The sequence below is a fragment of the Epinephelus fuscoguttatus genome, linkage group LG1 (assembly GCF_011397635.1).
Source record: "Epinephelus fuscoguttatus linkage group LG1, E.fuscoguttatus.final_Chr_v1".
Lineage (NCBI taxonomy): Eukaryota > Metazoa > Chordata > Actinopteri > Perciformes > Serranidae > Epinephelus > Epinephelus fuscoguttatus.
The window spans coordinates 9,329,306-9,354,184 of NC_064752.1; the positions used below are offsets into that span (position 1 = coordinate 9,329,306).

The 24,879-nt window shown below is 38.6% G+C and overlaps 1 protein-coding gene across 1 annotated transcript; it reads left to right on the forward strand.

The window, feature by feature from the left end:
- Positions 1 to 1,337: 1,337 nt before the first annotated feature.
- Positions 1,338 to 23,912, forward strand: dennd6aa (DENN/MADD domain containing 6Aa). Its single transcript, XM_049577673.1, has 19 exons — positions 1,338 to 1,733; positions 4,020 to 4,058; positions 4,308 to 4,350; positions 7,554 to 7,666; positions 7,790 to 7,870; positions 8,059 to 8,164; positions 8,811 to 8,890; positions 9,316 to 9,375; positions 9,537 to 9,592; positions 11,017 to 11,139; positions 11,519 to 11,614; positions 12,021 to 12,115; positions 12,210 to 12,275; positions 12,451 to 12,515; positions 14,285 to 14,374; positions 14,557 to 14,720; positions 15,148 to 15,250; positions 15,567 to 15,641; positions 16,408 to 23,912. The coding sequence occupies exons 1-19, from the start codon at positions 1,503 to 1,505 to the stop codon at positions 16,537 to 16,539; spliced, it is 1,818 nt and encodes a 605-aa protein (XP_049433630.1). The 5' UTR covers positions 1,338 to 1,502; the 3' UTR covers positions 16,540 to 23,912.
- The last annotated feature ends 967 nt before the right edge of the window (positions 23,913 to 24,879 follow it).

Genomic DNA, 24,879 nt, shown 5'->3' on the forward strand with positions numbered 1-24,879 from the left:
CAAAAACTTATCTCATAATTAATAAACATATCATAATTTGACGTACTTTATAATGTTGACTTAAAAATAATTGTTTGACTTGTCTAATTATTCACTAAATACATTGACATATTGTTATATATTATACTACATTTATATGATATTGTATCATATCATGCCCATACTATACTGTTTTTATATTTGATCTCTTATTCTATTCGCCCCGATATTATATTGCTGTACTATACTGAATATAATGTAATATAATATATAACTACCTTTCACCTTAAATATCTCATACCTCATACTACATGATGATTTGTTTACCATATTTTTGCCATATTATACTGTATCGTGTTATTATAATACTGATTTTTGCATCATACTCATTATTTAATTTATAATACATCTTTATATTAATACAGACAAACAGACTTTGCTGCTAATATTCACTACTACCGTCACTTTACCACGCTGTTTTTGTCTCTATATGCTCTTGTATAGTTTTCACTTTTATTTTGTTCTCATTTTGGTGTTTTATATACCTGTCATTATATATTTATTTTACTTTATCTATTTATCTGTACTTATTGGACTGCTGCAATGACCAAATGTTCCATAATGGGATCAGCAAAGTTTTTTTTTTTTTTTTAAATCTTACTATGATTTAGAAAGTTTTTATTTAAAAACAAATGGCTTAACATCTCATAATTTCAATTAACGATGAGTATTTTTATTTTTTCATTACTAATGTTTATTTTTTCCATTTTTCCACACTTTTCTTAAAAAAAAGCAAAACAATCCATTTCAGATTCAGTATACAGGGGATGGTACACAAATAGAACAATAATAAAAAAGCCAGGGGTATATGAAACACACAGATATAAATTGTCTTACCTTTTTGTTAGTTAAAGTAGAATGTAGTTTCAAATGTTGCTCAGCTTCCTTCAGAAAACAGTAAAATCATTTTATTGATAAATTTACATTATGAATTTTAAAAAAGGTCCGCTTATTTAAAAAAGAAAAGGTTTGAAGAAACTAGACACCACATTTTAAGTATTTTTTCACAGTCTTTATAGATATATAATCAATGAGAAATCTGCAAAGGTCTTGTCAGAATTTCTTAGTTTGGGGGGAAAATAAGCCAAATAGGTGTTAACATGTTTCTGAATATCCATCACAGAAAGAGCAGTTTGTGTTGATGTCTCATAAATAAAGTATTTCTGATTTTTTTTTTTTAAATATCTGTATGTAGTGATTGGATTTACAGAGTAGTCTTTCAAACTTGAACGCATCTCAGTGCCAGGGACGGTCTTACGTGATGACGTTTCGCGTTTGACCAGGACGTATACGTACAATCCTGCTGCTATGCTAGCTGCTAGCTGAGTGGCTACTTTCTGCAGCTCTGTTTGCCTACTGTTGTTTTCACCTGAGGGGAAACATACTCGAAATACCGGCCAACTTCTCGGGAGGACCGTTAACATTATCCGGAGCGTCTGAGTGTCCGTGTCGGGGTCGTCGCCATGGCTCTGCAAGGCCCGGAGGAGCTGGGGGAGCAGGTCGAAGAGCCGGAGGATCTGGACGACCAGGACGCTAGTAGCATCTCTCCGGCCGAGGAAATAACTCTGCCTCCCGGGCCCGGAGGCGACGAGGAGCCGGAGGAGGCTCTCCTGCTGCCCTGGGACCGCTTCTCCGCCTGGCTGCACTGTATCTGTGTGGTCGGCTTCGACCTGGAGCTGGGACAGGCGGTGGAGGTGAGGCTTAACGATCCGCCGGGAACAGCTGGGTCATGTAAACTCCTCCACACTGAAGCTAAAAACGCCTAAGTTAGCGGTTACTGGAGGCTCCGACTATTTCCTGAAGCGGAGCACACAGCTCTCTTCATGAAGCTGTTTGCTACCTCTCTTGTTTAGTTATTCTTCAGTCTAACCGTGCTGACATGTGAACACACAAATGTAGAGATTGTGGAAGAACATTTTTTACTGTGGGATAAAGATCTCATTGCCTGCTGAAACAGTTTATCGTAGCCAAGGCGAATTGTGTGATTCTTCCCAGGAGTTAGTCTGTTCCAACAGCATCAGCTCAGCTACTGCATGGTTTATTTGCTGAAACTCTTCCTCCTACAGACACAAACATTCAACTTTTTTAGGCCTTAAACTTGAGGGTTGAGTAAGGCATCTCTGATATAGAGGTTTGGTCCCCACAGATGTTTGGGCTGCAGTAGTAATACAATACATTGCATGTGCTAAAAGGGTTATAAACAGTGATCTGGGTTCAGTCTTTCTGTTTCACTTTCTCTCAGGATCTAAACAACACAAAGGCAGTGGAACATGCTTTTATTTTGTATAAGATTATTTGTTTTTCTGATACACTGAGTAGGTATAGTACTTTTGGGAATGCACCAGTCTGTGCAAAGAATGTGCAAGCAGACAATTTTAGCTAAAAATTTGGGATGGGAATCACTTGATTCCCCATGATATTAAGGTGATAATTAAGTCGCGATATAATATTATTGCAATAAAATAAATTGCGTTTTATTGCCTTTTTTCAGCAGTAAGTTGTGTCCTCAAAGGAAAAGTTTGTCAACACCTGTATTATCTAATAAGATTAAGTTTTCAGTCTGTTCATCTTACTTCAGTCATTTCCATTGCAGCAAAATGTATCCAGTGGACAGATAAAGCAGTCGATTTTATTATTCTAATAGGCTACCAAAAGTTAAATCTGTATTTAATATGCCAGCAAAGTGGGAAACAATGCCCATCACAAGCTTCCAAAGGCTATGTGGACTTTGTCTTGGGTCAAAAGAAAACATTCTGTTGCTGCTGTTACAGAGGTTAGTCCCAGCGCCTCCACCGGCCACTAACCCACTGTGACCCCCATGCTGGGGTTTGAGCTGGCTGGATTCGAGTTGCTATAGCAGAATGAAGCTGACTGAAGCTCCTCGGAGCTACCTCTTGCTTTTCTGCGGAGTAGCCGCCTAGCAATGAGGATTGAGGCGGAGAGACTGCAGGGAACTAATTCTTACCTCATATGTGGTCTGATAAGCACAGAGAAAGAGAGAGCCGGGCAATGAAGGCCTGAGTAAATCAGTGTACTGTGCACAACTCTAAAAGAAGATTTTACCCATTTTAAATATAAAAAAAGAGAGAAATAAATATGTAGAGGTGAGCGTTGATATTGTGGTGGGCTGCCATAATGAAATTCAAATATGGGGAACAGTAGACACTGGCAGGGGTATAAAATCTGCTGTAGGGTTGTCTTTGTTTTCCAGTTGGCTGTGAGACAGATCACTACAGCTCATGTCAGGACAGTGAAAATAGTTTGCAATCTTGAAGTAGTTATAAAGTATAATTAATGCATGGCACACAGTGTATGAGGTTTGGGTTTTTACAACATAATTTCTTAGTTTCTGCCATGATGTCTGTACTGAGAATACAGAGCTAACCTCCTCTTATAGCTAGCTGGTGGTGTGGACGTTGTGCTGTAGAGCATTAAGCACTTCTCCCGAGAAACCCTATCTGCCACCAAACTTATATAGTGCATAAATAGGTGTTCAAGTTGCAGAGTGGGAATGAAAGAAGCACCATTCTCCTTATTACAAGTCAGTGTACCATCAAAATGATGTTGAAGCTGGTATTTAAAGGTCAAAAAGTTGCATAATGTTGCTTTAATGCTAAAATTTACAGTGTGTTAATTACTTACAATTAACTTATATCATAAATTAAATCCCTTTTAAAGTTGTTGTATTGAAAAATACAGGTCAGATCAGGAGACAGCTTTAACAAAATACCTTATCATGAAATGTAAAATTGTTTACAATTGTAATATGGTAACTCCAACTTGCAAAATAGCAGATGGCATACAGAAAGTATTTACCCAGTGACATTAGGGAGACAAATTAATGTTGGTAAGGATGTTCAAGTTTGAAAAACCTGTGATGAAAAAGTGCTGGTGCTTTGTTTCACAGAAACCAAACACAGATTTTAGATGTGAGTTGATGAGCTCCTACTGTGTGTTAACTGTGTTCATCTGTCTTTCAGGTTATCTATCCTCATCATTCCAAACTGTCAGAGAAAGAGGTGAGTCAGAGCGACTCTGTGTGATCTGGAATAAGTTAATTTTTAATAATTCAGTCATTACATGCTAATGAACGATGTGCACTAAATCATAGAAGAGAATAGAAGTTTGGTAGATTGTTAATCGTGATGATAAACATTGACCTCCTACTGTTTGCTCTCTGTCCTGTCTCATTTGTGTCTTGTGTCTGAATCACTGAATCAACCTGATGACACAATAAAAGGACTAAAACAAAATCTTTTCTCTTTCAGAAAACGAGCATCTGCTACCTTTCTTTTCCTGACTCCAACTCAGGTGAGTTCCTGTTTGTTTTCTGTCCCCCTGAATGCAGCAACAATCAGGCCACTGTGGAGACTTTGACTCACTTTATCTTGATGTGTCAGATTAGGGGTTAAAAGTTATGCTAGAAACAAACTGTACGTTCAGAACAGCCACACTCGAAGGTGGAGTGAAAAACCAGCCGTCATAGAGACAGAGGAGAAGCAATAATCATTAAATATGGTTATAATGATGTACGTTTCCTGTTCACGAAGAGGCTCATAATGTTGAGTAGGGATGTGCACATCGAAATACAAGTTGAAATATCGCAAGTATCACAATATGAATTTTTCATATTATATTAAAAATTATACTGCTATTATCGTGAATGAGATGATAAGACACACCCCTCGTGGAACGTTTAATATGAACATCCTTTATAATATTAATTGTTCATCCGTGCAGCTGCAGTCTGGGTCCATTTTGAAAATTGTCATTGTCATGAGTGCAACACTAGACTGGAGATAAAGTGGGTTAGGGATTGGTTTACACACACACACACACACACGTGCGTGCACAAACACCTCTGTGGATTTGCGTGTGTGGGTCGAGTGTGCGTGTGTGTGCGCGTCTGCAGGTGTGTGCTCTTTTGTTGTGAGTCAGCAGGCGGCAGAGCTGACAAACCTCCTGCCCTCAGGATGACGACAGGATTAGGACAAATGCTTACAGGGCTTCTATATATAAACTGTAGGTGTGTGTGTGTCAGACTACACTGCATCTCTCCCTCTCTTTCTCTGACTCCCATAATTCAGTCTCACTTCTTAATCAGAGGTGGCATCATGTGTCTTCAGTCCACTTTGACTCTTGTTACTGAGTATGTTTAGATCCACGTCAGATGGAGAGAGAAGGAGCTGTAGCAGCTGTGTTAGAGGTCAGAGTAGGAACACACTAACTAAAGATTCTCAGTGTGTTTTTTTACAGTTTTGATCAGGTCTTTAAATTAGACTCAAACCAGCAGACATGAGACATCTTTAACTCACCTGAGCCTCAGCAATCACAGCATTTAATGAGTCACTTTAAGGTCTGAATTCTAACATGACTGATAAGTGCTTCATAGCTACGCCTGCCACAATGACCGCTTTTGTTGGACGGTATATTGTCCCAGAAATAACTGCAATGAACAATATTATTATTATTAATATAAGTCCATTTTATTCCACTGATATCATGATAATATAATAACTTTAATTATCATATCTTGAGATTAAAAATCTCCTTTCCAAGAGTGTCCTGGCTGAGGCAGTCAGCAATATAAGTTACAGACAGACAACGTAGAACAAAAATACATAATAAAAATGTACAGCTCTAAAACAAGCAATATAAAACACAAAATAGGAATACTACAAGAAAAAGAAAAAATTATGTTCTTGTATATCAGAAGTGAACCATAAAAATGCAAAAATGGGGCAACTACACACGCTTACAAAGACCAGCTAAGATATACCGTGACATTGGCGTATAGAAGATTGTGTACAAAAATCCTGCAACAGTGCTTTGAAACAGCCTAGAGGAACCAATGAGAGCAACTTTAAGTCCTTCTAAATATCCTGAAGAGTTTTTATGTTCTCCCTGTGTCAGCGTGGGTTTTCTCCAGGTGCTCTGGCTTCCTCCCACAGTCCAAAGACATGCAGGTTAACTGGTGACTCTGAATTGTCCGTAGGTGTGAATGTGAGTGTGAATGGTTGTCTGTCTCTATGTGTCAGCCCTGTGGTAGTCTGGTGACCTGTCCAGGGTGTACCCTGCCTCTCACCCAGTGTCAGCTGGGATAGGCTCCAGCACTCTGTGACCCCTAACAGAATAAGCGGTTACGGAAAATGAATGAATGAATGTATGCTTCAAATGTACAAATACTTAAAGCTGCACAAATGTATATTGTGTATATTGACAATGGATAAAACGGCAAACAGCAGCAAACAGCAGACAGACACATTTAAAAACTAACCAGTGAAGAGTAAGAGAGGTGTAGCAGCTGAAGAGGCAGATATTTTTCTCAGGAGTTGGTGGACACAAACACAGACACCAATAGGAGCTGAGTGTCTGTCTGCAGGATGTGGAAATAGGCCAGGTTAGCCACAGTGACATAGTAAATTAAATTAGATTATTAAATGAGACCAATTCATCAATTAATCCAGTGTTACCTGTTCGACAGTAACTGTTTTTCCAACAAACAAATCATTTGAGGACTCTGGGAAATTGTGACTGGTATTTTTATTAATCCCAGAATATGATATTCAATATCATGAATATTGGGAGTTAAATTTTACAGTCCTTCTTGGCCACTTCATCAACAAATCAGACACCTTTTACTTCATGAAAATAAGGCCACAGTTCTTCCACACTTAAGATTTTTCCCTCTGAGATGATAAAGTAAATTCTTGCCTGCTAACGAGCTCCTTGGTGTTGCAGACGGTGTTGACAGTCTCACACACTCTGATTTAAGAGGAATATGTCTTTAAGTAAGAAAGCTTAAAGAGCAAATAGAAACGCACAAAGAGCATTAGAGCCTCAGAGCTCCTGATGGCCTGTTTCATGCTGGGTGGTCTCAAACACAACCCTACTGCATGATGTCATGGAGTCTTGGCCGAGCTCTTGGAAGTGTGTGTCTGTGTGGCTGTGTGTGACCTATGAAGTGGAATGCTTTTAAGTCTGGCAGAGTGTGAGCTGAAGTGTGTGTGTGTGTGTGTGTGTGTGTGTGTGTGTGTGTGTGTTTGTGTTTGGAATATTTTAAACTCTTATTTTCTCTCTCAGTCTCTTCTGGCGTGTCTGCTGGAGGATGTGCGGAGGTCATGTAGAGGTTAAAGGCCGGCCTCTGACTCATTGGGCACTTCCTATTTCCTCTTTTTTTTGCTTCCTCTTCCTGTTTGTCCAAAAATCTGGAGGAAGCCAGGAAGACCCTGACAAGAGCCGACTGGTGCATATTGAAATCACACAAAAGTACATCTATATCAAATCAAAATATCACAACACATACACAAACAAGTCTTGAATAATCCTGAACCAAAAATAGATTATAAGTCCGACTTCAGCAAATGGAAGTCAATTAAATATATCAAATATATGCAGGCTCGAATAAATGATGAAATATATGAAGAGTATAACACAGTATGAATGATGTAACTACCCTAAACCACACAATGTGTTCCCATGGTAACCACCACATCACTCTGCTGTGTCTCCAGGTTGCCTTGGCGACACCCAGTTCTGCTTCCGCTTTCGTCAGGGTTCCAACAGGAAGTCGTCGCTTGGCTGCTTCCTGGAAACCACCGACCGGGACGCACCGCCCTGTCTGAAGGTCGGGACACACACACACACACACACACACATTTTCAGCACTTCAGAAACATGCTGTAATGTTTACATCTGAATCGTTAAATGAAATAAAACTTGATTCTGATTTTCTGTGTGTGTGTTGCAGAGGGAACAGGGCCATTACTATGGTTACGTGTACTTCCGTCAGGTGCGAGATAAATCCCTGAAGAGAGGATACTTCCAGAAGGTCAGTGTCAGACTGCAGTTCAGCTTTACACACCAAAGACTCGCCCATCAATGTTAATTAAGACGTTAGTCGCCAACATGTAGAGTAGGAATCTAATTTGTAAAATTTTGATAATAATAACGATAAATCTTCTGTGTGTGTGTGTGTGTGTGTGTGTGTGTGTGTGTGTGTGTGTGTCTCTGCATCAGTCTCTGGTCCTGATCAGTAAGCTGCCCTATGTGACCTTCTTCCACTCCCTGTTGAAGATCATGGCTCCAGAATACTTCGAGAAACAGGAGCCCTGTCTTGAGGCTGGTCAGTCTGATTATTGTCTGTGTTAATGTTTATATACACTATCTGTCCTTTTCTATCTCCTTGTAAAATACTTTGTAGCAACAGTATTAAGAACTAACACATAAACTTCCCACTCAACAGCTCTTTAAAATTGACTGAACTAAAACTGAACCTGTGTTGTCCCCATTAAATAAACATAACTTTATGAAAGTAGGACTTACTGCGGGTCAGTAGTGTTGTGATGTAACAAAGTAATAATACTTTGTGACAGTCCTCAAGTATTTTTGGCAGTATCTGTACTTTACTTTAGGTTTCTCAACTTTCATTTTCACTATGCTACATTTATTTTTAAGGTGGTGTACATGTTGCAAAGAAGTAAACTTCATAATTCTCAAAACTCTGACCACTGGCATTTTTATTAACAGCATTTACTCGTACTTTTACTTTCAGTGATTCTAATAGGTACCTTTAACTTCTGCCTCAGTTGTTTTCTGGTAAGATATGTGTTCTTGTACTCAAGTGTGGCTTTCAGGTACTTCATCCACCACTGCAGACTGCAATGGGTAAACTTTATTCACTGACTCTCTCAGTGAAGCTGTGTGGTGACATTTTAACCTGTTGTGGATTCTGATTCAAATCTTTGTTTTATTGTGTATTTGATTGACAGCTTGTAATGACATAGACCGCTGGCCGACGCCCCATCCTGGACGTATCCTCACGCTACCCATTATGGGCGTGGTCATCAAGGTACACACACATGCACACAAATGCAATGGGTGGAGACCCGTAGGTGTTTGAATGTGACTTGTCACAGCAGGTAAAGCACAGGTGGTGCGCCAGGGCCCGGGAAACACCCATTATTAATGTAATTAGTTACACCTGTGTTTGACAAGTCAACATGTCCGTCATGAGAAGAGCTCATTGTGTTTCTTTTTAAAGACACATCACAGACTTTCTCCAGCTTTAGTTCTGCATGTGTGAAGTGTGTTGTTATCAGTGAAATCAAGAAAAATATGGAACACAACACAAACGTCCGACTCACATTATAGCACAGTGTACTGTGTAATCGCACAAAAACCTTCATGATGTGTACGCTATCATTTGATGTTTAACTGAAGCCGTGTAAGTAAGTGTTGCAACTGTGACTGTGTTTAATCTGTGTGCTGCTGCAGGTCCGCATCCCAACCAGTTATGACAAACCAGGAACCTCACAGCTGGTCCAGTCCGCCCAGGTGATCACACACAAAATCTCCGACACACACATGAAAATAATAATATTGATTACATAAAACGTTTTCAAAGTGAAGGAGTCGTTTTAATTTTTGCATGAAGTGTGTGAACATTTGATGAGCACGTGATTTTTCAGCTGAAAGAAAGTGTGTTTGTGTTTCAGAGTGACAGTCAGGTGTCCATCGTGCTCCCAACCATCCATGAAGTCGACCTCTTCAGGTGAGTCGAGCTGCAGCACACATGCTTGTGTAACATTCTGTCGCCACCTGCTGTTCAGTGGTGGTACTACAGCAGTTTTCCTCTAACTACTGCTTTACCTGCTGACACCTGGTGAACAAAACCACCTTCTCCCAAAAATGTTATCTACCAGAAACAGTTTCTATGGGACAAAAAAACACTTATCTTTCCAAGAACATCTTCACTGTAATATTTAGTTTATGTCTGTAAAACCCGTTCACTTACTTGTATAGTAAGTGCCCTCTTCACAGAACTCGCCCATAGGGTCAGTGTGACCAGCATGAATAGTCATGGTAATTATTTGCTTACTCTGTATTCAGGTTAAAAAAAAAAAAAAAAACACAAACCAGGTTCAGCTGCATTTGTCCCCTTATCACAGGGGCATTTGGATGCAGTCTTAAGACATGAAACAAAACAGAAAGAAATTAATAAATAAAAACCAGGGCAAAATAAAGCAAACTGACAGAGCTGTTTGACCTTGTTAGGAGTGTTTAGAAACAAAATGAACAGCACCAGCTCTGTTCAAAACAATTTGTCAAGTAAAGACGAATCAGGAGACTCTTCACGGAGACATCCTCATCAGTCTGTAGTGTCTACAGATGTTCCCCAGTTCAAAAAAGATGTTCAGTGAAGCACAGAAAATGCACCTCAAACAAATATTTCTTCTGTCAGTATAATTTGTGATGGAATAACAATGCTGTAATCCATCACTTTTGTCTTGATTTTTTTAAAAGACCAAATCAGTTTTAGTTCTACAGATGTTGAATTCTCAAAATTACAACATTCTCTGAAGAATAAACTACCACTATACTTATCGCAATTATTAAAAAAGAAAAGGGTTTATGGTTTATGATGTAATGTTTGTGAAGGTTAATAATATTTGTGGCACTCTCTTGGGTGATGTCTCACTGTACAACCGGGTGTTGTGCAGTCGTATGTAATTCATGCTGTCACATATAATTCTATGTGCCTAGTTTATAGGCTCTGTCTCAATCTGTGAGATAACCTCTGCCATCTCTTGTTTTTGTTATAATCAATTTTGATGATGTAAATTATCTATGATGTGATAACTTAATGTCTTGCCTTGTTTTTGCGTTTTGTGTGGATAGTCGGTACTGTGGTATCACCTGATAGGGATCCTCAGTAAATGAATAAATCATTGTTACTTTCAGGCAGTCATTTGTTTCAGGCGATTTCATCATTGTGTGAAATTCAACCCTAGAAGACTTGAAATATATTTGCACAAACAGAATATGCAAACACTCCAGCAGTGTCACCATAATGCTTTGTAAGCTCTACTAATGAAGGAAACTATATGCACTTTAAACCTTTAATAACAATAATGATACTATTAATAATGATAATGAGTTTCATTACACACTCTAAATCTCCCTTTCTCTCTCCAGGTGTTTCTACCCGGTCTTCTTCCACATCCAGATGTTGTGGGAGTTGGTGCTGCTGGGGGAGGCACTTGTTGTCATGGCGCCGTCGCCAGCAGAGTCATCAGATACTGTGCTGGCATTGGTCAGGTGAGTTGAATCAGGTTAGGGGCAGAAGTATAGAATAATGTGGAGAAATTGTTTTTCATAGCTCTACATTTTGTAGTAAATTTGAAGTTAATTTTGATGAAATTCAAACTGCAATCTGAATTTGTGTCTTTCACTTCTGGAAAAGACGTAAAATCTCCAGACATAAGTCTTCATGTCTTTGTGCACTTCAGCGTAGCATTTGACATTTTGAATTCACTTATAAAGGTCTTGACTGTGGTTTCTCAGTGATCTATTTGGTAGGACTTTTTTTCCATTTGAATGATGACATTAGTTGTGTTTAGTGAACTGCAGTGCTGCTTTCTGCTGATGCGAAGTAACTTTAAGATTTCTCTGTCTTTGTGTTTCTCTCTGTCTGCAGCTGTATCTCTCCTCTACGTTACTGCAGTGACTTCCGGCCGTACTTTACCATCCACGACAGCGAGTTTAAAGAGTACACCACCAGGACGCAGGCTCCGTGAGTAAAGACGAAGCAGCAAAGCAGATACCATGTTTAGCAAATCACTGAATTCCTGTCTGCTGAATGTCCAGGCGTGCTCAGCTGCTGCGGAGCTTATCTGCTCTGAGTTTTGTCTGCTCAGTGTCTCATTGTTTATACTGATTGATTTGAGTGTTGAAATGTTTCAACTGTCATAAAATAGACTTTAACTTCCAGTAAGATAAACACTGTGTAAAGATCTCCTCACTCTCTTTAGTCATGACTGATCTCCACCTCCTGAGAGGTTTGAGGTGGTTGGAATTCAGCATCTTGCTCGCATGTTTGAATCTGGCTCCTAGTTCCTGTAGTTAAAGAGGGCCTTACTGTTGTTAGTGTTTGACCAAGGTAACTATTGTAGTGTTTTCACTCCTGTCTCTTTCTACAGGCCGTCAGTAATTCTGGGAGTGACCAATCCCTTCTTTGCTAAAACCCTGCAGCACTGGCCACACATCATCCGCATTGGAGACATGAAGCAAGCAGGTAGATGATACTGCTGCTGGTTAAGAAGTTTACAGGTAACACATATGACAAACCCTGAACTGTGTGCCTGATCTCTGCTCATTCAATCTGTCAGGGGAGATGGCCAAGCAGATGAAAGTCAAGAAACTGAAAAACCTCAAAACTCTGGACTCTAAACCTGGTAAATGCTCCATACTCTACATGTTTATGTTTCTTTTTTTAATGTGAAGCCCCCCTCAGAGCTGTGCTGCTCACTCACAGTCTCAGCTGAGACATCTTCTCCACCAGTAGGAATTGTTCAGTTGATATGTGTGTGTGTGTGTGTGTGTGTGTGTGTGTGTGTATTTGTGTTGCAGGTGTGTACACTGCATATAAGCCGTATCTCAACAAAGATGAGGAAATTATCAAACAGCTTCAGAAGGTAAAATAAGGCATCTCCTTAACATGCTGCACATGTCTCTAACTGTTGCATTGATTGACTGATTTATTTACTTGTTGAAAAATTTTTACTCAGCATTTTTTGGGGTAACACCATTCAAAGTTTGGTCCTTCAGAGCTGAGGGGAGTTTTAAACAAAACTAATACTCGTTACAGTTTTAATTATTTCTGAGCTCTGTTTTCTTTTAGTAAAAAAAAAAAAGAGGCTAGAAAGCAGCTACAAACAATGCTTTATTTTGAACCTAACATCACTGGTTGGCTGTTACACTATGTGGAAATGTTAATCTACAAATGTGAGAGCAGCTGAAAGGAAGAGTTCACACCAAAACACATATTTTTCCTCTTACCCGTAGTTTGTCAATCTAGACTGTGTAGGTGTGAGTTGCCAAATCTTGGAGATATCGGCTGTACAGATGTCTGCCTTCTCTCCAGCTTGTGTGCCAAAAGATACATTTTAAAAACTCAACAGAAACCCTGACCTGGTTACTCATGATAATCCACAGACCTTGTTGTGGGCAGTTTCATGTAGGAACTAGTTTCTTTCTACTGAACTACACCCGCCAACGGAATCACCGCACAGAAGGAAGTGTGCATCTACTGCTAGCTCACCTAGCACCACTGAGCTAGCTCACGTTACAGCTCAGCCGTGGAGGACGCCATTCATGTTTACATCTTGTGCTGTCATGAGCACAAGCCTCTCATCCATGAGTCGATGCACACTTCCTTCTGTGCAGTAATACAGTTGGCAGGTGTAGTTTGATAGAGGGAAAATAGTTCCTACATGAAACCGCTCACAACAAAATCTGTGGATTATCTTGAGTAAGCAGGTCATGATTTCCGGAAAGAGACATTGCTGTTGAGTTTTTCAAATGTATTTTTTGGCACTTTGAGCACCACAAGCTGAGTGTCATCTAGTTCTATTATACTACAGAGAAGGCACGCATCTCTATGGTTGATATCTCCAACACACACTGCAAGACACACCAAAACAACCTAGACTGATAAACAGCACCACAGGTAAGAGGACAAATATATGTTTTTCAGTTAGGGAGAACTGTCCCTTTAATCTTACTCTATAATGACGAAAACTCTGTCTGTGTGTCTGTTCCACGTTTTTCTCCTCACTGACTTGGTCAATCCATGTGAAATTTGGCACAGTGGTAGAGGGTCATGGGAGGATGCGAATGAAGCAATATTACATCAATTAGCCAAAGGGGGGCGCTATAGCAACCAATTGAAATTGCAAACTTTGAATGGACATATCTCATGCCCCGTATGTCGTAGAGACATGAAACTTTGCACATAGATGCCAAATTTGCCTCAAGAACCCATAACTTCCGGTTATATAGATTTTCCGCCATTTTGAATTTTTTGAAAAACACTTAAAATCGATCTCTTCCTAGGAAGTTTGAGCGATCTGCATGAAACTGGGTGAACATAATCTAGGGACCAATATCTAAAGTTCCCTCTTGGCAAAAGTTGGAAAACTTACTAAAACTGAGCTTCTATAAGGCAATGAATATTGCGGAGGGCGTGGCTCATCACATAAAGGTGTATAACATCTCAAGGGTTTCACCCATCACCACGCAACTTTGTAGGCATACGACCACACATAATCTGAGGGGACCCCTCCATTATTGACCCCATCAAACAAAATGTTTTTGCTATGACTAAGTCATGGTATGGTATGTTGTACTCAATGGGTATGGACTAGTGTTAGATATTTATGAGATTTTTTTCCTTGTTTCTCAGGGTGTTCAACAGAAGAGACCCTCTGCGGCCCAAAACGCAATTCTTCGACGGTACTTCTTAGAACTGACACAGAGCTTCATCATTCCACTGGTAACAACCAATGATTTTTATTTTGTCTCGAACATGTGTTAAACTGTTATTGTTTCAGGGTGACATAGTGCTGTTTAGTTTTTGTCTATCTGTATGTCACCTTACAGAGATGGTTGTGTTGTTAATGTGCCATCTCGTGGACTGATGAAGTAAAATGACTTAACGCTGTGTGTGTGTTACAGGAACGGTACGTGGCCAGCCTTATGCCTCTCCAGAAGTCCATCAGTCCCTGGAAGAGTCCTCCTCAACTGCGACCGTTCATTCAGCAGGACTTCATGAAGACGCTGGAGAAAGCTGGACCTCAGCTCACGTCCAGACTGAAAGGAGACTGGATAGGACTCTACAGGTACACACACACACACACACACACACACACACACACACACAAAATCCAGTTGGAAGTTGCAGCTCCCTTAAACTACTACTTTGTGTGTAACCTAACCTAAACACAATATTTATATACCATGACTTTTGAGATGGTGGTTGAGGAAACTGCAGAATGATACAGGCTTATATTAGAGACAGGCCTGTTTATAAGTACATCTGATCATAATTTAATAAATTGCACCGCTGTTCAAAAAAGGGGCCATGTCCTCCCTTAACTGGTTGAATTTAAAAATGAAACGTCAGCAGGGAGTGTTGAGTTTAACTGATACTGTACCAGAGTATCACAGAACAACAGAGTCAAGGTGACTGGAGTTCAATCATTGAAATGCACATGATCCTGAGCATCATGTGGACTCATTACTGTGTGGTTTTCTCTGCGTCTGAAGGCATTTTCTCAAGTCTCCCAACTTTGACGGCTGGTTCCGCAACAGGAGGAAAGAGATGACGCAGAAACTGGAGGCTCTGCACCTCGAGGCGCTGTGTGAGGAGGTGAGGGAGGAAGGGAGGAAGGGAGTGTATAGATTAGGTACAGTCAGAGTGATTCTGTTAACCCTTCGCACAACTAAAGTTTCTGACAAGTTGTTGAGAGTCACCTGACTAAATCTGCCGCACAAATTGTACTATACCACAGTATAGTACAATACAGCCTGTAGATTTTGTGTGAACCAAGCAAAAAAAAAAAACTTTGATTCAGCTCCATCAAACAGATCCAACTGACCGATTGACTGAATGTCTGTCCAGCTTGAATCAGAGTCTTCTCTCATACTTTATCTGTCTGTCTTTATGTGTCTGTCTGTTTTTGTAGGACCTGCAGCTCAGAGTCCAGAAACACTCGGAGGTGGAGACGGTTGATCTGGTTCTGAAGCTGAAAGATAAACTGGTCAGTACAAACTCATCAAAAGCTCATAAACATTAATACTACAGTTACTACTGGGTATACTGCTGGTACTGCTACTGGTGCTGCCAATATTACTACTATTGTTCCCACTGGTATTACAATTGTTATGACCTCGCCTACTGGCAATTGTTCCTCTGCCAACTACGTATAGCTGCTACTAGAACTGGAACTGGCAGCAGTAGTACTACGATAGCTACCAGTAGTGACTTGACTGGTACTATTACCACTACTGCAGGAGTTAAGTCCCATAAGTCAAAATCATGCATAGCATTTTTATGCCTCTGCGCTGGTGATAGCCGTGGCCAGGGGCATTATGTTTTCGGGTTGTCTGTCCGTCAGTCTCCTTCTTGTAACCGCAATATCTCAATAACCCCTTAAGGACATTTCTTCAAATTTAGCACAAACGTCTACTCCAACTCAACAAGGAACTGATTAGATTTTGTTGGTCAAATATCAAGATCAGTGTGATCTAAAAAAACATGTTTTTGGCCATAACTCAAGAATTCTTGCGCTAATTATGACAACATTTCACATTTCTCATAGGATAAAATGATGAAGCAATGACATTTTATATCCAAAAGGTCAAAGTCAACTTTGCTGTGATGTCAGAAACATCCCTTAGCTCTGCTGCTTCTATGAGCTTTAGCATTTAAACATCCCTTCATATAAATGTGCCACTGGAGATTTAAAATAACAACTAATGATTTGTACTCATGATTTGTATTGATTGATTTTCTCTTTGTGGCAGAGTCAGGCAGAGAAGGAGCAGCTCCCGGTGCGTCCGGGGACTCTGGCCAAACTGAGGGCCCACATTGAGGCCGTCATCCTCTCCTTACCAGAGGACCTGCAGGGCATCCTCCACAAGCCCTCCACACCTTGACCTTTAACCCCTTGGCCTGCAACCCTAACCCCAGTTTAAGCTTGTTTTAAAGTTTGGGGGGTAGTCGGTCTCCTCCCGTTTGACTCCAAGGTGGAGGGACCCCTGATAACTCAGACTGGGCCCCAGTGTGAGGACCTCTACTGGTCAACCATTGAAAGCACACAGCACATCTTTGGTTCCCAAAATATTCATCCAACCAGTTGTATTTACCTTTTTGTTTTTCCCAAATTGCTGCTGTGGCAGCTCACGGTGGGTTTCAGACCAAACATGTCGCCCACGTCTCGCTGATTAAGTGGTGTTAAAACAACCTGCTGGACGAGGCCGGAGCTGCCTGACATAAACTCATCTGAGGAGTTTCCAAGAGGTGAAACAGCCTTTAAAAATTCTGAGGAGGAATTTGGTTTTCCATCGTAGAGACATTATGAAATGAAGAAAGGGGTGCTGGATTCATCACAGCTTTGCTTTTGCAGCATGCAGCTCAGTACCAGAGCTTCATCTGAGCCTTTGGTGACCTGTGGGCTGAAGGATTTGTCATCACCCTGAAAGGTAAGAGCAGGAAGATGAATCCAACTGACCTTTGACCCTCAGCATTTTTACCTCTTGACGTTTTTAATTTCTACTTTTCTAACTTTGACGATGAGCTGCTGCAGTCCAGCGGAACTGACCTTGGAGTTTTTCATCCATTTTTTAAAAGATGTTTTTAAAAGAAGTGCACTTCATCGCTAACTGGACCAGTGTGCCCTTCACACACACACACACACACACACACACACACACACACACACACACTTTTATGCAAACAAACTGAGCCGAGCAGAGCCAAGCAGTGCTTTACGATTAAAATTTACTACAATATTGTCCATTGAAACACATACGGAGCATTAAACACCAGCGACCCTGCAATAACTGTCAATGCAGTAAAATGACTCTCGTCTCGTCTGCTCAGGAGCCAATCACATCCCTGTATCCGTGTCACATGATCTGTGGGTAGCCGATCATAACAGTCTGAGGGAAATATTCAAAATTGTCCTGAAATGTTCAGAAATCTTGGTGTGGGTTGTCATTATATTGGTATTTTCCTCAAGACTGAATCCAAAACTTGTGTAAAAACGTGTGTTGAATTAACCTGACTGATTCTGAGCTCCTCTAAAGGGTCAAAGAAAGTCTTTGACAAGCCGGACTGTGAAACTATGGAGATTCATCTCGGCCAAAAAAAAAGAAAAAAAGAAGCAGATGAAAAGTTAGAGATGTTCCAAATTTTACCTTATATACTAAAAACTTACCTTGTATACTATAAATTTTTGAGGCATTAAAGAACTATTATGAGATTAAAATTCTGACTTCCTGTTAAAACTATGACAAGTTTTTTTTTGTGACTAAGTCAAAATAAATAATTATGTAAATATTAAGATTTTGACTCACAATCTTAAAGCTTTGACTTTGTATTTAGTCATTTTGACTCAAATTTGATGTTTTTATTTTTGTCCTTTCTAATATTTTATCTCTGGTCTTTTTTTTCTATTTTCCTGGTGGAGATGGCATTTTATAGTGAAACAGTTTGAAACCTCTTCGATGAACTTGAGCTCAACGCAATAACGCTTTCTTCCCTCTGTAAAGTAATCACGGGGCAGCAGTGACACAAGAAATACATTTAAGAAAATATTATTTCAGCTTCACATTTTCAGTTACTAAATCTGGCGAGTCCACAGTTCACAAGTTGTCTTCTTGAATTCATTGTGGTCTCAAGTCATTTGACTGTGATATTATTTAAAAAGGACTTTACAATTTGTTTTTTGTGCATCAGTTTGTGAGAGCAGGTTTGTATTTCAAATTGAAAAATGAAATTGATTTTATGATGTAAATTTTTCAGTGGCTCCTGCTTTATAAACTTCATACACAGATAATCTGCACTCACACTTCACAGGCTGCTCTTCACACTCAGCTGATATCTATATTTGGGACAGAGAAACAGTAAAATTGAATGATTAAAAAAAATCAACGGTTGTAACTTTAAAACCACACATTTTGAGTGTCAGCGATGGAAAACCTGGGGACAAGACATAAAATGACAAATCAGTTGTGTGCTGGTATTTATTTGCCTGAATGTAAGAAGGAAAAAAAAAGGCTGTAATTCTGACGCCTGACTTAAAGTTTTTTAGCAAATTCAAATAAGCCTTAAAGTCTATCTGAAGCAAACATAAAGTTTCAATCTAGTTTCCCAATATAGTCATACATTCATGTGATCGCATTTTAGCATTGCACTGTAACCACAATTAAAAAAGTTAAAAGCTGATTTTCAGTTGTAATGAGACATTTAATCAGAACGTTCCTGACAGCAGTTTAACACTGACATCCATCTCAAAAAAATCTAGGCAATAATTGTAAACCCAAATATGAGGTTAAGTATGGAAGCCGCATTTCTGCCAGGGTGGAAATAAAAAGTTAAGAATGATAAAAATAATATCCATGTTAAGTCAACATTATTATATTTGACTTACTAGTATAATTCTGATGTGGTAAATATAAAATTTGGCTTACTTTAAGATTTTTACCTAAAAGGTCACAATATCAGGTTAGTATCTTATAATTTTGATGTATTATTACAATTTTTACAAAATAAATATTATTCTGACGTCAACAATTTTGACTTAGTATCTGTTTGGTCTCTTGTGATTTTACCAAGTAAATATTGCAATTTTGACTTGGTGCATCCCATTAAAATTTTAATTTACCTTGAAAGACCTTTAAAGTCATAATTTAAATTTTGCCATATTGACCACATCATAATTTTGATTTAGAAATTAAAAATGATGTACTAAGTCCCAATGGTGATTCGGTTTGTCAGAATTTTGATTGATAGTTTTTTATTTCTGTCATTCTAAACCTTTTTATTTACTTGGCAGAAATGTGCTTCCATAGATGAGTGAACAGTTTGATGGCGAAGACAAATTCCAGCTCTCACATTAGTCCTGCCTGAGCACATCTGCATTGAAATAGAAGAAATGACAAGAAAGTACAAACTGTCAGAGCTAAAACCTGATACTGTCGCAGAAAAGTCCTGCAACAATCTAAATGCACCCTAGAAACACGTTTTTAACCAGCATGCTTTTACAAGAGGATCTCTAGATGATTGTTTGCTACAACATTTAGTAAACTATGATAGCTTGTGTGCATTGCACAAACACTACAGCAAGCTTTGTTTCAACTGAGCGTTTTGATTTGAGATGAAATGATGCTGGTGCCTTACAGGAGTGATGACAGAACCAAAGACTCGATGAGTTAGGCTCAATCTGAATGAATGACGACTTGTTCCTGTAAAGATAATAGGAGTGGGGCGTCTTTAGCTACAGCTCAACATTTGCTCTGACACTAAACTAAATTTACTCTGATGAAAAGCCGCTTCTGACAAACATTGAACTCTGACAGGATCCTCTGTTGCCTTCAAACAAAAGAATTTGGCTGAAGTCTGTTTGAAGTGTTTTCTGACGAACAAGTGAACGACGCAAACTTAAAATCAACAAAGTCAAAGAGAAAATGTAAGAAATTTAACAAAGTCTCTTCTAATAAAGGGATAATTAGCACCACTGGGTCTAGTAAAGCATAATTTCTTTGCACTACTAATTGTGTTTGATTTACATTAATCCACTTTAGACTTTTTTTTAAAAAAAACCTTTTTGGATTTAATTTTTCTCCCCTTCAAGCCACCATTGGTGTCTCAGATAACTTTGACCTGTGGTTTCAAAATCATATCCTTTAAAAGAGAATAACACTAATTAAACATGGACATTGAGAGAGGAATAATCTGTCTTATTAAAATTGTTTTTAAAAAATTTGTTCTTGCAACTTAGTAAAATTTAAATTTTGAAGTGAAAGGGCCAAAACATGCACCAAAAAAAAAAAAAAATTGAAATAGAAATCATTCAACCCAACGCTTCATATTTATTTAAATTCATGAACATTCCTGGACACCTAACAATGTGCAAAAATAACAAAAACCATTTATTATGACAGCAATAACAGATCATTTTAATAATTATAACTGTAATTTGTATTTTCAGAGTGTAAATGACTGACTTAATTAGCATTTTCTAAAAGTGTAGTTCATGGTGACACAAAACTGCACATACAGTTACTTGATGATTTCATTTCAATATATCACTTGTTTGGAAATGTTAAAAATGGGCCACTTGTCAAATGTATGGATTGTGGTTGTTTTTTTTTGTTTTGTTTTGTTTTGTTTTTCTTAAAGCCATCATGTAACACATGTATAAATGTTTTGTCAAGTAGATTACTGTAAAGAAATATAACAAAGTGTGCTGGTTGGAAAAAACTGTAACATTTGGTTGTTGGGCAACCATGTAAGTTTTATATTTGTACAAAAAAAATATTTTAACAATTTTTCATTTTTTTTATGGAGGGCTATTCTCATATTCCACTCTGTAGAGAATTAAGAGTTTTGTACATATTGGTGTAAAGTGAAATGGTGGCCCAGATATGATGACGTACAATAATTATTTTGCTATTACAACAGATGTGTTACTAAATACAGAGATATAAATACGAATTGCTCCATAAAATGTTCAGTTACCTTTATTAGAATAATTATAATGTTGTTGAGAAACATTGACATTTTGAATTTGTAGTTTATTTGCCAAGAGACACCATAGGAATAATTCTGAGAGCCTCTCACTAATGTCACCATTTCTCAATCACTGGTTTTAATGAAAACCTTTTTTGCCAAGGTCCACCTATTTATTGATATTTATTTATGTATGCCTTCTCATAAAATTTGATTATAATGTAATTAAGAGACTCTGTTGCTAGAAAACATGGATAATGAAGGAAAACTCCAGATTACATTCAAATTATTTTTAAAAAATGTATAAAAACAGAGTTGTTTATGGCAGATAATCTACAGCAAAGCTTTCTGCCCCGATCGCATTGTGAAAAAGTACTCTTTTACTTTAAGGTCCCATATTGTAAAATGTCAGATTTCCATGTCTTTTTTAATAGCAGGTATAGATGTTATATCAATACTGCGAGAGTATCAAAATGCCAGGTCCACAGAGAAATGCATGCAGTCCATATTCAATCTCATCAGCCTCATCAGAAACTGTACCTTTCAAGGAGCTGTTAGGACTTGCATGAAGTTGTGATGTCACAACTTCACAGCATTTTACGACTCACTTTTCCCTCAACTCAAAGCCAGTGGGTTTTTGGTTAGATGCCTGAAACAAGGTACGTGGTCATTCAACACAAGCTTAAGTGACGCTCACAACATAAAATTCGTCAGTAAATAACTCGCCTGTGAACTTTGAAGCTTCTATGTGTCTTAACAAAGACAGTTGCTAACAAGTGGCTAAATTAGACCACAGAACATCATCACGCCAAGCCACGTCGAACACGGCTTTAAAGTCTTGTTATGGTGGTGACGTTAACTCATGCGACCGTGGTGTAATTTGTTTATAGCCTAACGTTAGCTTTTTGCAAATGGCGACTGCATTTAGGCTCTAGAAATCATGAAAATGGTGTTCATTAGTGAAGATTATCCTTCTAAACAAAACATCTACGTATCGTAAACGTTTGCCAAGGAGCTTATTTTTGGCAATAATCCAAAATCCAAAAGAAAAATCCAATATAGGCTTTTTGAAGAGAGAACCAATGCAATGCTAACTTCTGCGTCGTCCTACAAAAAAAAAAACGTCATTCCTGGAGCACTCTATGACGATGCAGACACAGAGAGCATAGAAGCGAATGACCTGTTAACAGTGACCGGAGCGTACTGGGCTTTTTCGGGAGGAGGCCTTGAAAAGACAGGTGCTAAAATAGAGTGTTTGAGACAGAGGGTGAATACTGGTATAATCAGGCAGATAGTATGAGAAAAATAAAGTGTTTTGTGAAGAGTAAAGCATATTACATGTGCTGGCGGAAAACCCAAAATACAAGTAGGAACCTGGACTTGAGCGTAGTATGGGACCTTTAAATAAAAGGATCAACAGCACAGTGTAGAAATACAGTACTCCATTGCAAGTGAAAGTAAAGTAAAAGAGCTTCATTAACATTAAAGAATAAAATGTTCCCCATTCGTCTTTATAATGTATCGTTAGATTGTTGGTTCCTTTGAGTAACATAGTTGCTAGTTTGTTAGCTTTGGCTGCTACTCAATGGTGTCACTAAGTAAAGGCTAACAGCCAGCATATCTTAGCTTGTGGCTATTCTCAATATTTAATGCTAACAATACCTTTATGGCATTTTTCTGTCAACAGAAAAATGCATCAAAAATAACAAGAAACGACAAATTCAAAATGTCAATGTAAGCTAACACAAATTTGTTGCATAGCGACACAGAATTTTGCTCCATTGACACTGTCACTGCTTTTGTTTGTATTGAAGCCATATAACCACTAACTTACACTAAACCACTCTGAGGGCCTAACAGACTACAGTTTTATTTAAGGTGTTGATTTGAAGCATTACAAGGAAAGTCATCAAATTGAACTTGTTTTCACACGATGGCATACAGTTGTGTTTTTGTAATCAATTTAAAATATGTTCATCAGGTTTACCTTGTTGAAATATTCTCACCGCTGAGTATCTTTCAATACATTGTTTGCTTTTGCTTGATACAGTGTTATAATAAAAAACTAAACACAGCAGCCATTTTGAACATTTGGGAAGTTTTATCTAGAAGACTAGCCAGCTCTGCACTTCACAACTCCTGCTAACCAAGATGAAGCACACAATCATGTTACAGTTTTTGAAGTGAAAAACATATTACTAAACAATAACACTCCAAAAATAGAGGGATATACATATGTTATAGTATTCTGTCCCTAGCTTATGTTAGCTAGTCTTACCTTGCACTAAGCAACGTTAGCTAACATCTTGTACTGTAGTAAGCTAGTTAGCATCGAAGCTATCAGTTACAGTAGCTTCTTGTGTGTTGAAATAGCAGGGGTTTTTTTGTGAGACATGTTACAATTCACCTCCAAAGATCCAGAGGATCATTTTTTCATATTTTAACATTTAGGCCTTTAATGCAGTGTTGGCTCACACTAACTAACATTAGCTGAGTTCTTGTTCTGTAGCCAGCTAATAGGCTTCTCTGCTAGCTGTTACAGTAGCTTCTGGTGTGTTAAAATAATACCATTCTTCTGTTTTGTATGTCCATACTAGTTGTCTGATCAAATTTTTTAAAATGGCTGCTGTGAGAATAAAGTCAGAGGGAATTTTTAATGCTGCATTTCAGGTTCTGGTTCTGTCATCGATTGTATTTTTGTAATTATTTTCTGTTTTGCTGCACTGACAGCTACAGCAGACATTTTTAACCACGGTGGTTATTTTTATCATTAAACAGACAGCTTCAGTTTTAATTGATTGTCTTGCCTGTTTTCTATGAAGAGCACTGGAAGGATATGATTGTGGTCTGTGTACACAGATTTTTAAATCAAAGATACATTAAACACACATTAAACATGGCTTAATAGAGACAGTTTCAAACAGAAGTACACAAATTGGTTTCACTATAACTCGGAGCATTCACAGACAAACTCTAACTCTTGTGTTTATCTGGACACATTTTCCCCCTCAAATACAACATGCTAACATTAACACAAGCCTTTGAATTTAACAAAGGTAACATCACAAAATTTGGCTCCATTACAACTCTCAAGGTTCACCAACAAAACTTAACATGTTTTCCAAACAAATACAACATGCTAATTAGGGCCAGCATATGGCATTTTACATTGTATAAATTAGCCTAACGACTAGTGGAGATTTCCTCTTCTCATATAAAGCCAGGATAAATCCCTGAAAGATAAATCACACATACAACTTAAAATGCTATTTTTGTGGAGGCTTTATTGTCTTCACAATTTATTGTTTCTTATCTTTGAAATAAAAGTAAATAAAAGCTTTGTTTTCACTGAGGGAAATCGTTTCAGCTAACAGAAACAGACTGGGTAGCCCCGACGTGTAGTTACAATTTTGGGGAGGTGCACATCAGGTTACTGTGTAGGCTCCACGTCGACGTAGAACCTACACCGTAGCTACAGCATTGATTCAACGCAGAAGTATATTCCCTTAACTGACTGGTTGACAGTCGCAGTCTTTAAAACCTGTGTGGGTGTGAACCTTAACAGAGTCGTTGACGTCACATGTGCGTCGTTGAGCACAAGCCTATGATACTTAGAAATAAGTAGGTGTTAAGCTGTCTTAAAACCTCTCAAGACTGCCCCGTAAGTAGGTGATAAGTGGTGTCGTAGGCCACCTCCTCTGTTTAACAATGGCCATTGAGTATAGCCACTTTAAAATATGCAGATGTGTGTTAAAGGGTGC